The sequence below is a fragment of the Dasypus novemcinctus genome, chromosome 12 (assembly GCF_030445035.2).
Source record: "Dasypus novemcinctus isolate mDasNov1 chromosome 12, mDasNov1.1.hap2, whole genome shotgun sequence".
In the NCBI taxonomy this organism is placed as follows: domain Eukaryota; kingdom Metazoa; phylum Chordata; class Mammalia; order Cingulata; family Dasypodidae; genus Dasypus; species Dasypus novemcinctus.
Window position 1 is genome coordinate 23,529,369 of NC_080684.1, and position 15,331 is coordinate 23,544,699.

Below are 15,331 nucleotides of genomic sequence, written 5' to 3' on the forward strand. Positions count from 1 at the left end.
GTTAGTCTCACTAAAGGTTTGTCAATTTTGTTGATCTTCTCAAAAAACCAGCTCTTGGTCTTGTTTATCTTTTCAAGTGCTTTCTTATTTTCTATTTCATTTAGTTCTGCTCTTATCTTTGTTATTTCCTTCCTTCTTCTTCCTGTTGGGTTACTTTGTTGTTGTTTTTCTAATTCCTTCAAATGTGCAGTTAGTTCTTCAATTTTTGCTCTTTCTTCTTTTTTGATATATGAATTTATGGCTATAAATTTCCCTCTCAGTACTGCTTTTGCTGCATCCCATAAATTTTGGTATGTTGTGTTATCATTATCATTTGATTCAAGGTAGTCATTGATTTCTTCTGAGATTTCCTCTTTGACCCACTGTTTTTCTAAGAGTGTGCTGTTTAATTTCCAAATCGTGATGTGAAATCTGGGCTTCTGTCCCTTGCAAATCTCCAGCTTGACTCCACTGTGGTCAGAGATATTGTTTTGTATGATTTCAGTCTTTCTGAATTCATTGAGCCTTTCTTTGTGGCCTAGCATATGATCTATCTTGGATAATGATCCATGTGCGCTTGAGAAGAATGTATATCCTGCTGTGTTTGGGTGTAGCGATCTATATATGTCTATTAGATCCAGCTCCTCTAATATACTGTTGAGTTGTTTTGTTTCTTTGGTGATTCTCTTTTGAGATGTTCTGTCCAGATAGGATGTAGAATTTTTTCCAAGTCAACACGTATTCTTTATCTAACCTTTAAACCCATCGCTATATGCCATTTCCTAGTAAGGGACCCTGACATTATATTGGGCTTCAAATTTCAGGGAGTTCTGGATCACAGAGTGGTTCAACAATGGCAATGGAGGGATACTGGTATGGGATACCATTGACAGGTGATATATGGCTGACAGGGAGCTATACAGAACATATGTCCAGGGTGCATGGTAATGTTTGGATATACTCATAGTGGCAACAATTAAAAACCACAGCAGCGGGGGTACTGGGTTCCTGGCTAGTGGTGCTCTGTCGTGGTCCCTAGGGGAGCAGCGACAGTCTCCCAGGTGCAGCGGCGGGGACGGGGGGGGGAGTGGGGGATCAACAGTGAGCCCCTGATGCTAATGACTATGCTTGTGAGCTGATGGGCCTGAAATAAGAACAAGGCCTAGAGCAGCATTGTGCCGGGGAATTTCCTCCTGTCAGCCTTCATGTTACTCAAATGTGGCCAGTCTCGAAGCCAAACTCGGCATGTAAATGCAATGCCTTCCCCCCAGCGTGGGACATGACACCCGGGGATGAGCCTCCCTGGCACCGAGGGACCACTATCAACTACCAACTGATGATGCAACTGGAAAATGACCTTATATGGAAGGTTCAATGCGGATCAGCAAAATATCCCTGTCTACATAAAATAACATGACTTTAAAATGCTGTTTGACCTAATGTAAGGGGGAAATGGAAAGGAGAAATGAGTTTATATGGCTACGAGTCTCTAAAAAAGAGTCTGGAGGCTGTCAGAAGGATTGCCCTTGTGCACAACTGAGCAGGGTCTGAGAGACAGATAGAGCAGATACAACCCCCAGGTATTGGTTCCTTTGAGGGCTAAAGAGACCCGTAGGAGTTATGGTCATGGCCGATGGGGTTAACTACCAGGTCAGATGGCCCCTCTTTGGAAATGGTGTTTATGTGTGGTGAATCTGGACTCAGATGGGATCTCACTTCATGGGACTTTCATGCTAATGTGCTGGAGGTGCAGTTGGTGTTGGGGTTTGGGATATATTTGGGGGATTTGAATCTCTGGACTGACAGTGTGATGGCCAGGTCCTGAGCCTCAGCAGACTCCAGCACCTACAGTCTGATTCATTGGACTCACCACACTCAGCTAAGATGGAGTTGAAGAGGGACAACCACCACACCATGGAGCCTAGAGTGATTACAACTGAAAGTGGGAGGATTGCATCCAGCATCCATGTGGTATCTGAGCCTCTTCTTGACATAGAGATGCAATGGACACAACCAATCCAGTGTCCACATAGAAAAGGTGGCATTGGATTGGGAAAAGTGGACATGGTGGCTGATGGGTATGGGGAAAGGCGGGTGGAGATGAGAAGTGGAGGTGTCTTTGGGACATGGAGCTGCCCTGGATGGTGCTTCAGGGGCAGTCACCGGACATTGTAAATCCTCACAGGGTCCACTGGATGGATTGGGGGAGAGTATGGGCCATGATGTGGACCATTGACCATGAAGTGCAGAGGTGTCCAGGGATGTGCTTACCAAGTGCAATGGATGTGTCATGACGATGGGAATGAGTTTTGCTGGGGGGGGGGGGGAGAGGTGGGGTGTGGGTGGTGGGGTTGAATGGGACCTCATATATATGTTTTTTTTTTAATGTAATATTATTACAAAGTCAATAAAAAAAATTTTAAAAAAAAGAACAAATACACTACAGACACACGTGATAACATGGATGAATCTTGAGAACCTTATGCTGAGTGAAACAACCCAGGCATTGAAGAACAAATTCTACATGACTTCAATGATATGAAATAAGCAAGCTGTCACAGAGAGCTAGAGACTGGAAGATAGGTTTACAGGAAATCGGGGCGTAGAGGAAGGATGTGAGTTGACGTCTGCAGGGGTGGAATCTATGATGAGCTGGCGGTAAGTATGAGCACAAAGAAGAGATAAAATGGTGGCAAGGGGTTGCCTTTGGGTGGGGCTTTGCGGGTTTGAGGGAGGCTGGGGATGGGTGGATGGGTAATATTGTCCAAAAAATTGGGGGAAGGGGGGGGGCAACATACAAACATAGGAGATTGTCAGGTGTTGGTTGAGAGTAAAATGCTGAGAAAACCATATCAAAATATAATTAGGCGGGTTACCTGTTGAGGATCCTCAGAGGGTATGGTCTGACACGGGATGGACTCCTGGGGAGTGTCTGAGTGCTCATTTTGCCAGGGTGGGTTGTACCATTAGGTAGAGACCCAAGTGGTGAGAGTGGGGGTGGACCCACATCCTGGGGAGGACCAATGCCATCAAATCGAGAGAAAGGGTGGCTCCCAGGGCATTAGGGCAGTTGAGCAAGTCAGGCCCTGAACACTGTTGCAAGTATCTCTGGACGTGGCTCCTCAGGAAATGGAGATTGGCTATCACTGTGGGCCCCAAGGGGAGGGGAAAATGGATGTTGAATGGATAGAACCAAGTTAAATGTGGTGGCAAGAGAGGAGTTTCACGAGAATACACAAGGACGGATATAAAACATGTAATATTACACCAAAAACATATAGGGGATGACAGACTAATAATGTAAACCATAATGTAAAACTTAGGATAACTAAAAAAATTAGAAAACTGTATAGCCTAAAGTATGGACCACAACGTAAGCACAGATGTCACCTTGTTTGAAAGCTATTGTCTCGGAGTCTGTACATCAGTTTCAGTAAATATGATATGAATAAGTTAAAAGATTATTGCTGTGGAAGGGAAAAGGTTTTATGGTGGATGTGTGGTAGTACTGTATATTGTATATATGAATTACTGTGATCTAGGGCTCTTGCAAAGAGAAGCTCAATGATTAGGAAAAAAGAAAAGAAAAAGATAGGAAGTAGAATTTTTCCAAATCAATAGGTATTCTATATCTAACCTTTAAACTCATTGCTATATTACATTTTACTAGTAAGGAAACCTGACATTATATTGGGCTTCACTTTTCAGGAAGTTTTGGATCACAGAGTGGTTCAACAATGGCAGTGGAGGAAAACTGGTATGGGATGTTATTTCAGGCGATATATGGTTGACAGGGAGTTTACAGGGCAAGTGCCCAGGGTGCATGGAAATGCTTGGATGTACTCATAGTGGAAACAATTAAAAACAACAGCTTGGGGGGGGTACTGGGTTACTGACTGGGGGGGGGGGCTCTGTTGTGGTGCCTAGGGGAGCAGCGGCAGTCCCCCAGGTGCAACGGTAAGGACCAGGAAGGAATGAGGGTCCAATGGTGAGCCCTTGATACTAATGACTATGCTTGTGAACCTATACACCTGAAATAAGAACAAGGCCTAGAGCAGCACTGTGCCTAAGAGTTCCCTCCTGACAGCCTCCATGTTACTCAAATGTGGCCAGTCTCGAAGCCATAGTCAGCATGTAAATGCACTGCCTTCCCCCCAGCATCACCCGGGGATGAGCCTCCCTGGCACTGAGGGATCACTACCAAGTACCAGCTGATGACGTAACTAGAAAATGACCTTGAATTAAAGGTTCAATGCGGACTAGCAGAATATCCCTGTCTACATATAATAACAGGAGTTAAAAATGCTGTTTGACCTAAAGTAAGGGGGAAATGGAAAAGACAAATGAGTTCATATGGCTATGTGTTTCTAAAAAAAGAGTCTGGAGGTTGTCAGAGGGATTGCCCTTATGCACACCTGAACAGAGTCTCAGAGACAGATAAAGTAGATACAACCCCAGATATTGGTCCTTTTGAGGGCTAAAGAGATCCACAGGTTCTATGGTCATGACAGATGGGGTTCACTGCCATGCCAGTTGGCCCTTCTTTGGTGCTGGTGTTTCTGCGTGATGGAGCTGGACTCAGATGGGATCTCTTTTCACAAGATTTTCATGCTACTTTACTGGAATTGTAGTTGGTGCTGGGCTTAAGATATATCTAGGGGATTTTAATCTCTGGACTGACAATATGATAGCCAGACCCTGAGCCTCAACAGACTTCAACTCCTACACTCTGATTTATTGGACTTACTCCACTCATCTAACATGGAGTTGAAGAATGTCAACCACCACACCATGGAGCCTAGAGTGCCTACAACTGAAAGCAGGATGATTGCATCCATTATCCATGTGGAATCTAAACCCCCTCTTGACATAGATGTGGAATGGACTCAACCAAGCCAAGGTCAACAGGAAGGAGGAATACAGTAAGGATCAGAGTGGACTTAATGATATTCTATTCATGAAGTATTGTGGTTAATAATTGAGAAAGTGTGGCACTGATGTGTAAAAAGTGGCCATGGCGGCTGCTGGGTGTGGGGAATGGGAGGAAGAGAGGAGATGTGTGGCATTCTCAGGACTTGGTGCCCCAGGGACAATTGCCGGATGTTTTATGTCCTCCCATGGCCCAGTGGATGGAACATGGGAAAGTGTGGGCTATGGTGTGGAACACGGGACATGGGGTGCAGCGATACTCGGAGATGTACTCACCAGATGCAATGGATGTGACATGATGATGGGGGAGAGTGTTGCTGTGGGGGGAGTGGTGGTGTGGGGGTGGTGGGGGTGAATGGGGACCTCATTTTTTTTTAAAATGTAATATCGTTTAAAAAAATGAATAAATTGAGTAGAATTTGGAAAAAAAAAGTGTTGCATTTTGAGGAGGTCCCATTTATCAGTTTTTTCTTTTGTTCCACATGTTTTGGGTGTGAGGTCCAAAAAAACCACCACCTACCACAAGGTCTTGAAGATATTTCCCTACAGTCTAGTATTTTTATGGTCCTGGATTTTACATTTAGGCCTTTGATCCATTTTGAGTTGATACTTAAATAGGGCATGCGATAGGGGTCCTCTTTCATTCTTTTAGTTATAGATATCCAGTTCTCCCAGCACCATTTGTTGAAGAGACTGTTTTGTCCTATTAACATAGACTTGGTAGATCTGTCAAAAAGTTGACAGTTTTTTTTTTTTAAACATTGTATGTGCCATCCCACTGCTTCTGATAATAATTTCTGATGATAAATCAGTTGTTAATCTTGTTCAGTGTGGATCCTTTGTATGTGATGAGTTGCTTTTCTCTTGATATTTTCAAGACTTTATCTTTGGTTTTCAACAATTTGAATATAATGTGTCTCTTTGTGGATCTCTTTGTGTTTATCCCACCTAGAGTTTACTGAGCATTTTGGATGTATAGGTTCATGTCTTTTATCAAGTTTGAATTTTTTTTGTCCATTATTTCTTTAAATATTCTTTCTGGGCTTCTATTGTGCATATTTTTATATGCTAGATTGTGTCCCACAGACCTCATATGCTCAGTTCATTTTTCTTCATTCCTTGTTTCTTCTGTTCCTCAAATTGTGTAATTTGAATGGACCCACCTTCAAGTTCACTGGTTCTTTTTCTGCCTGCTGGAATCTGTAGTTGAAATCCTCTAGTGAATTTTGTATTTCAGTTATTATACATTTTTGGACCAGAATCTCTCTTTAGTTTCTTTTCATAATTTCTATCTCTATTTGTTCATGTATAGTTCTCCTGGCTTCATTTAATTTTTTGTTCATTGTTTCCTTTAGCTCTTTGACCATATTTAAAGCAATTGATTTAATATCTTTATTTTGTAAATCCAAAATCTCGGTTTTCTCAGTGTCACTTTCTATAACTTTTTATTGGCTAAAAAATGGATATTTTGAATATTATTAATTGGGTAACTCTGGAAGTCATATTAATTCTCCTCAGAGTTTACTGCTGTTATGTGCTTTGGGTTGTTAGCTGCTTGTTTATTTAATGTTTCCTAATATATATTTGTTAAAGATTTATTTATTTCTCTCCCCGCCCCCGCTTGTCTGTTCTCTGTGTCTTCTTTGTCTTCTGTTGTTGTCAGCGGCACGGGAATCTGTGTTTCTTTTTGTTGCGCCATCTTGTTGTGTCAGCTCTCTGTGTGTGTGGTGCCATTCCTGGGCTGGCTGCACTTTCTTTCGCGCTGGGAAGCTCTCCTTATGGGGTGCACTCCTTGCGCGTGGGGCTTCCCCACGCGGGGGACACCCCTGAGTGTCATGGCACTCCTTGCGCACAACAGCACTGTGCATGGGCCAGCTGCACACGGGTCAAGGAGGCCCGGCGTTTGAACTGCAGACCTTCCATGTGGTAAACAGATGCCCTAACCACCGGGCCAAGTCTGCCGCCCCTAATATATTTTGAAAAGACAACTTTTTGTAATGTGTGGTCTCTGAAGTCTCTATTCCTTTGGCTTGTTGTCAACTTTGGGTTGATAGAAATTTCCTGAAACACCTGAAAGAACCCAGAATAAAAAAGGAAAGGAAAATAATATTCAGGTGGTCTTTGTGGATTGGCTCCATGCTGAGTCAGTCATTTAACTCTTAGCCAGTCTGATAACAACTCTGTTTTAGCTATACTTCCTGCTTGGACTGAGAAAAAAGAACAGCCAGAGGTGAAAGCATAGGGTCTTCTTAGGCCTTTAAAAGCTTGTGTCCTGCCCAGGGCATGTTCATGGTGTTTTATCTCCCCATTAACATAGGAGCTTTTGAAGCTGTTATTCTCCATAGTAACTCTCTCCATTGCTTTTTCTCCAGACTTTCTGGATGTTTACTTTGTCCCAGCAGTGATTTTTTGCCACTAGAGGCAGCAGCTTGTATATTTGCCTTTCAGCGTTTTCAAGGAATGACCCTTGCTTAATCACTTTATGCCCTTAGAGATTTTCAATTTAGGTATATCTGCTTTCTCTGGAATTAGGCACCTACACTGACAATGCAGGTTGCCTTCTTCAAGACAGCCAGGAAAGTGAGTTGGGCAAGGGTAAGTTAAATTTCACTAAGTTCTTACACCATGCTTTGGTCATGTTTTTCTTGATTCAGTGTTCTGTTGATTGCTGTAAACTTGCATTACTTTACAGTATTTTCTTTTTTTTTTTTCCAATGTTTCTTTGGAAGGATGGGTCCTTGAATCACCGTATTGCACCATTTTTTTTTTTTCTGGCTGAATCACTTTTGCCAAGGGTAATAGCTTGCCTTTCAATTGATTGGTCTACAAACTTGGAACTAATTCAGTTCTTTAACCTGGATAAAGGATTATGATTTTCCACTGGGGTGGCTAGTCTTCTGCCTGAACTTTTTTTATTTTGTAGATGAATAAATATCCTATTTTCCTGCCCACCTGTTGCACAACAACTCAATTAGATGTTGCCACAGAACTCTTTTGGTCAGGTATTAGTCACCCAAAGAGGTGCTGATACAAAGCACCAGAACACTGTTGGCTTTTATAAAGGGTATTTATTTGGAGTAGAAGCTTACAGTCATAAGGCCCTTAAGAGTCCAACTCAAGGTACCATAAGAGGTACTCACTCACCTACTCATTGGCCATGTGTTGATGCAAGATGGCAAGCAGTGTCTGTGAGGGTTCAGCCTTCCTTCTTCCTCTTAAGAGTCCATGGTCTCAGTTTCTTCCAATCTCAGCTGTAGGCTGATATAAGGCTTGCTTTTTCTGAGGCTCATTTCTTTCTGGGCTCAGCTGCTCAGGTCTCTTCTCAAGGTCACCTGCAGACTACCATGTTCATCTTTCTTCCCAGGTCTTCTGCTGTTTCTAGTGAGCTGTCTCTCCTTCTCTGTGTTCTTCTCTGTGTATGTACTGCTGTGTCATTGTCCACCCACCAAAGGGGTGGGGTCTCAATGTCCTGGTCATGTGGCTGAATCAAAGCTCCAATCTTAATTTTATCAAGTAAAAGTGAAACCTCTGAATCTAATAGGCCCAGAGGAACAGACCAACTTACAAACAATTCAATATTTCTTTTTGGAATTCTTAAATAATATCAAACAGCCACAGTCAGGAACCCTGGGATACCATTCCAGTTTTGCTGAACATTAGAAAAATGATACCTATTTTGCCCTTGACAGTGAAATATTGCTTTTCATTTTTTCCTGTTCTAGGATATTGTCATTGACACACAAGCTCCTCTACCAAAATTGTTGGTCTACAAAGAAAAGTCACTATTAATCTCCCAATAATACTGATGATGCCTGGAATAGCACCAGAGGCTATGAAGTTTACTTAATTAACTTTTTTTTTTAAAGATCTATTTTATTTATCCTCCCCCCTCCCCCAGTTGTCTGCTCTCTGTGTCCATTTGCTGTGCATTCTTCTTTGTCCATTTCTGTTGCTGTCAGCAGCATGGGAATCTGTGTTTCTTTTTGTAGCATCATCTTGTTGTGTCAGCTCTCCATGTATGCAGTGCCATTCCTGGGCAGGCTGAAATTTCTTTCATACTGGGCAGCTCTCCTTAGGGGTGCACTCCTTGCACATGGGGCTCCCCTACGCGGGAGACACCCCTGCGTGGCACGGCCCTTCTTGCACACATCAGCACTGCACATGGGCCAGCTCCACATGAGTCAAGGATGCCCGGGGTTTGAACCGCGGACCTCCCATGTGGTAGACCGACACCCTATCCACTGGGCCAAGTCTGCTTCCCTTAATTAAATTTTGATAAAGTGGAAACGTTCAGTGACTTTGGGTATTACTATAATTTCTGCCACTATTGCTACTTAAGTAATATACTATTAAGGGAGAAAACCAAAGAAAACAATTAGATCACTTGATAATTTTAAATATTAACTTAGTCTGTCTTTGAACTGGAAATCAATTCTCCAAGTTTTGTAAAGAAAACAAAAGCGTCTTTATAATTCACAGCATGTATATTTGAGGTCTAATGATTTATCTATTGCCAATGTGGGCTAGCTTGTCATGTTTTTATTCAATATTGACTGGCCTGTAGTTATTAAAGCACTTAGCTGTCTCTGAGTAAAGGAGAGGAACAATTCTAAACTGGACAGGCTCCTTTGCCGGATGACTTGGTTAAGCCTTTTCTGTTCTTTTACATAGTATATCAGTTCATCTCTTGATCTTTTCACTGCCTCTTTCACAGCCTTTTGACTTCACTTCTGGTATTTTGTAATTGCTGCCTTAACAATTTCCTGATTTATCTTTCTTTGTTCTTGTATAGCTTTTTGAATTGTCTGGGATAATTTTTCTTGATCTTTTGCATGTTCAGTCTTTCACAATTCCCTTTCTTCAGCATTGATTTTTTCCAAATTTTTTATTTCTTCTTCTATGGCTTTTATCACTGCCTCCTTCATTGCTTCTTTCTCATTTGCAGCAGATAATAATGCCTCTATTTCTTTTTCTTTCTTCCTCCAAACATTTTTTTTTCCCCAAAATTTCTTTCTAGTCTTGAGATTGCTAATGCAAAGCTTCCTTTATTTTTTCTTTTAGCAGTTCCTTCTCTGTATCTAGCATTTCAAGGAGCCTCTGGTGCTGAAAAGTTAGCAACTCTTCATACTTGTGGGCATCTTTCTCAATTGCAGAAATGTACTGTTTTTCAGTAGCTTCTAATTGTTGTTTAACTGAAGACTGCAGGAGTGTCTTATATTTATCTACAAAAAATGCTGAAATCTCCATGACCATCTTTCCTCATGTCTTCTAATTCTTGTTTATAATTTTCTTATTGTTCTTTGTATCTGTCTTAAAAGGAAATGGTCTCCTGTTCCTTTTCTTTTAAGAAGCCTTTTTCTAGAACACTATGCTTTTCCATCAATGATTCCACATCCTTTTAAATTCTCTGTTTCTCTTCTTCAGATATTCTGAATTTAATCTCCAGACTTAAAATTTTTTGCTCACAGTATAAGTTTGATAAATTGGCTCCAGGATCCTCAGAATCATCCACAAGAGCAATTGTTTCACTGCTTTTCTTATCAGTTAAACCCAATGGAAAAAGTGAAATACCCAGATGAGTGTGTGTTGATTGCTGAACCTGTAGCCGTAGAATAGTTTGATTGACAATGCTGTTCTTTCCATGCCCATTTTCTGGTGATGAAATGAAGGAATCAGAAGAAAAGCAACTGAAGTTGAAAAGTGGTCATAATCCAGTACTATCTCAGGAGAAATTGGCAAAAGACGGACTCCAGATACTGAAGGAAAGGCAACCCAAGGAATAGCAGATGTTGTTTGGGTTTCACCATTTCCACCTTCAAAGTTTTCTGCAGCCTCAAGACCACCAAAATCATCATTATCCATTCTTCAAGTGGAACCTTCTCCCTGCTCACTGCTTGCCCCATGCCTGGTGACCTGGTTTGGTATGCACACATCCAGGGCACAACCCCAGCCCTGGCCTCACACCTTTCCCCCAGTTTCTTTTCAATAGCCTTTATTTCTTCCTTCACTTCATTATGCTGCATCATGATATTTGTTTGGACATCCTTTTTTATTTGTTCCATGTTCTCTGTCTTCCTGATTTTAGTTTGTTCAGTAGCATGGGCTATGACTTCCTGTTTCTTAGTATGGCTTGTAATTTTTTGCTGGTGTCTAGGCATTTATTTATCTTGATATGCTTATTCCGTTGGTTAGCTTCTCTTTCTATTCTAGGGTTTTATTTTGCTTTCTTTTGTGTTAAGGGTCCTCTTTGGCACTTGATTCTTATTCTATATTCTTGTATTTGTCCATGTTCCTAATCCCTCCAAAAATATTAAGATCATAGAAAAGGAAAGAAAGAAGAAAATAAAAGAATATTAATAAAAAAGTTAGAAAACGAACCATAATAGAACCAGGAAAAATTAATGAGTGAAAACCATAAAAACTAAAAGGGGATAAGAATAACAAAGGTGGAATGAAAAATGAAACAAGAAAAAAAATAGCATGAAATAAAACATCATAAAGATGAGAAGAAATAAAATGAATACCACAGAAGAGAAGGTAAGTGAAAGAAAAATAATGGAAGAAGGAAAAGAGAAAGAAAGAAAATAAATTAAAAAATAAGGAGAAAAAAGGGGGAAAAAGAAAAAGAAAAAATGTAACTAAAGGAAAAAAAAAAGGAAAAACAGGCTTCCCTTTTAGACTGCTAGCAACAGTCTCAGGCTGCTAGTGCTCACCTATCAATCACCCTGCCGCCTGCCCTCCACAGGTAAGGTACCCAGTTTTAGAGACTAAAATAAAGAATAAAAAATAAAAATAAATTAAAAGTAAAAAAATAAAAAATAAAATATAACAGTTCAAAAAAATCTCTAAAAATATCTTATTCTGTAAGTTCCCTGTTATGAGGTGCCAGATGGGTGCCTGACAACCTGCTTGATCACTCCCCGGATCCTTTCTTTTCAGGGCTGGCTGGTCATCTTACAAAGCCTTGGCTTCCTCTCCCTGCTCCCTATCCCTCAGACCAATTAGGCTATTTTTTTTTTTTTTTGGCAGGTACTGGGGATTGAGCCAGGAACCTCCTGTCACATCTGAGAGGCAGACTTTCAACCACTGAGCTCCACCTGCTCCACCAGTTAGGTAGGCTTCTGATGGCTTTGTCAGTCTCTCCCCACCCATTTTTCCCTCAGGCCAGTTGGGCTTCTGACAGTTTGCTGGCTATCTCTTCCACGCTCCTCCTCTCCTGAACTGTAAGGCGCCTGTTTGCCCACCCCTTCACTATCCCAGTTCCTCTTTCTCCCAGGGTGGAAGGATGTGACAGCCCGTCTGATCAACACCCCCCTCCCCTTTCCCTGGAGCTGCTTCAGCGCTGGCTGGCATCTCGTTTTTTCCCTCAGTTCCACACTATCTCCTCTTCATCCTACACCTCACGCCCTCTGAGTTGGCTGGGTGCCAGTCCCACCCCTGTTTGCTGTGCAGCTCCCCCACAGAGGTATCTCTTACAACTTCCACTTGCTGGGCTGACTATAGCTGAGATTCAAAGCAGCCTCAGCTGGCCAAACTCAATGAAGAGAAAATACCCTCTGCCTTCTGCCAGACCCTTCTTCCTCCCAGGGAGGAGGAGAACTTTCCCCAGTCAGATGGCTGTAGTGAGTCAGGGATTTTAGGCTATTTACCTTGAGATAGGGGGATACTTGACGTTCCCAGTCACAGCGGTGAGTAACTCATGGTTTTCATTTTGGCCTCTTGGTCTCTCTGTCCCTCTACCTCCTGGATGATACACAGCCCTCTACTGGTGTGCGGATCCCCAAAGCAGCTCCCTTGGACAGCTTTTTGTCCTTCCTTTGTTGTGGTTGTGAGACAACTGAGTCCTGCCTAACTACTATGATGCCATTTTTCCATGCCATTGACTTTTAATATGCAGGATTTCACACTTCTTTGGAAAGGAATGCAATTGCCTTCCAAGAGGGTTTCTCTAAGAGAGATTCCTAGATATCTCCAGGTACAAGTGGCATATTCCTAAATATGCCAGATAGTAATGACATATTTTATTCCAGAGTGAGCCCTACCTGAGAAAATAGGATAAATTTGGGAATTTAATTTATTGAAACGTTCTTTCTCTTTATATATAATTTTCTGTGTCCTTTTTCAGGAGATAATGAAAGATGCCCACATTTTGTTTATGAAAGGTTGCTATGTTCATTTATAATTTGTGATAAATAAATGTAATATATGAAAAGTATGTGATAAATATAATATAATATGTGAAACCTGTGATTTTAACTTTTTCAACGTTATAGATGTATTCTGCAAGATCCAATATGTTATTTGCATGAGTTGCCCTTTTGGTTACTTTACATTTAAATTTTGGCTCATTATTTTCAATAGTATTTTTACATTTTTACATTTTAGCTATACATTTGTTTTGTGATATAGACTAAAAGAAGGCATATATTATTGCCAGTTTTTTTCTGTGTTTTGTTGCAAATGTGTAAAAATAATAAATGTCTTTAATATCAGTAAGTTAAATAAATATGCCATTAATGAATCAAGTGATTTTTGAGACGGTATAGATAGAAATAGTAAAAATGAGCATTATTACTCATTCTGTTGCATTATTTACTATTAGTTTTTAATATTTATATTTTAAAAATATATTTGGTTTTGTTTGCACTTTTTGTACAGCTAGATGTTATGTGATATTTTAGTTTTATAGCAAGCTATTATTCGAACATTAATAAAAAATGTTTGCAAGAAGGAAGAAGTCACTTTATTAAGTAAGAGACTCTGAGAGCAAGAAGCACATTGAGAAATTTAATTTGATTGAATTTCAGATTAAGAGGGTACAAATTAATTTAGTAAATTAATGAAATATTCTTTGTAAAGCCAATCTCTTAAAGGAAATCATCAACCGCAGCATTCCTTTACTTCTTGGAAGATAAGGCAATTCTTTTGATTGAGTCATTGAAGGCTTGTTTTACTTGCTTGTTCCTCAAGGTATAAATGAAGGGGTTCAGCATGGGAGCAATAGAAGTTGTGAGCACTATCACGCCCTTATTAACAGCCACTGACTCCTTTGCAGAAGGTTTGACATAGATGAAGATACAACTGCCATAGGTGATGGAGACCACAATCATGTGGGAAGAGCAGGTAGAAAATGCTGTTTTCCTTTGTTGGGCAGAGGGAAATCTTAGAATGGTCTTGATAATATATATGTAGGAGAGAACTACACAAAGAAGGGTTGTGATGAAGGTAAGCACAGCACAGACTATAACCATCTGCTCAATGATCCATGTGTCCGAGCATGAAATCTTCAGGAAGGGAGATACATCACAGAGGAAGCTATCAATGACATTAGAGTCACAGAATTCAAGATTTTGGCTCAGGATAAATGGTGGGAGTATGATCAACAGGCTAGCCATCCAGCAGCAAAGGATGAGCCTTCTGCAGGTACTGCTGCTCATGATGGTCGTGTAATGCAGTGGTTTGCAGATGGCCACATAGCGGTCATACGACATGGTGGCCAGGAGGAAAAATTCTGTTACACCAAAAAGATCAGCAAAAAATGCTTGAATGGCACAAGCACAGTAGGTAATAGCCCTGTCACCTGTTGTTAGGTTATATAAATATCGAGGAATGCAAGCAGAAGTGAATGAGATTTCTAAGAAAGAAAAATTTTGTAGGAAAAAATACATTGGTGTTTTAAGATGAGAATCCATGAAAGTGAGTGAGATAATGGTCAGGTTCCCAGTTAAACTCAATAAGTAAGTAAGAAACAGGAAAATAAAAAGTATATCCTGAAGTCGTGGATCATCTGTTAGTCCCAGGAGAATGAACGTTGTTATCGTGCGGTTTCTCATCTCTGACTTTTGACTTTTGTCTAATCTTTGTGAAGAAAAATCAGTGATTTCATAATTGTATTTAAAATTTAAAAGTTCAGTAGTGACAATGGTAAGGAAATTCAGGCAAGTGCCTAACTGCGTGACATGAAATTTCTTTTTTAATTTGGTAATTAATATTGTGAATATGCTGGCAGTCTTGGCTTGTATGTTTCCTTTTCCATAGTTTTAGAAGAGATAATTCTTACCAATTAATTTAACTTTACATAATCCAATAATTTACAAATTGTCTCTCCATTACATTTCCAAATTTTTAATCTATACCCTGTATTCATTTTTATTGTAGTGCATTGTGATGTCATCAACATTAAGAGTTTTTACTCCCATGAATTCTTCTATAGCTTGAAGCTGAAACTTTTAAAAAGTTCTCTAACAGTTTCATGTCTTTGCTTGTAACTTGATCCTTGGTAAAACACAATTGCATAACATATAACTTGGACTTGATATAGAAGTTATGCAAAATTGATCATTAATTATAGATTGATATTCAGCCCTTATGACAAACCAATATTTTTTGTTATTTTGTTTTAAAAACAAACCCTACCTCCCTA

The 15,331-nt window shown here is 40.4% G+C and overlaps 1 protein-coding gene and 1 pseudogene across 1 annotated transcript; both read right to left on the reverse strand.

The window, feature by feature from the left end:
- Nucleotides 1-9,431: 9,431 nt before the first annotated feature.
- LOC101427690 (coiled-coil domain-containing protein 91 pseudogene) lies at nucleotides 9,432-10,770 on the reverse strand (annotated as a pseudogene).
- Nucleotides 10,771-13,805: 3,035 nt separating this feature from the next.
- LOC101430712 (olfactory receptor 6C2-like) lies at nucleotides 13,806-14,741 on the reverse strand. The gene has a single exon (XM_004483060.3). It carries the CDS (start codon nucleotides 14,739-14,741, stop codon nucleotides 13,806-13,808), a length of 936 nt encoding a protein of 311 aa, XP_004483117.2.
- Between the last annotated feature and the right edge of the window lie 590 nt (nucleotides 14,742-15,331).

Coding starts and splice junctions, on each gene's coding strand:
- LOC101430712 (XM_004483060.3), bottom strand. CDS start 14,741: ATGAGAAACCGCACGATAACAACGTTCATTCTCCTGGGACTAACAGAT.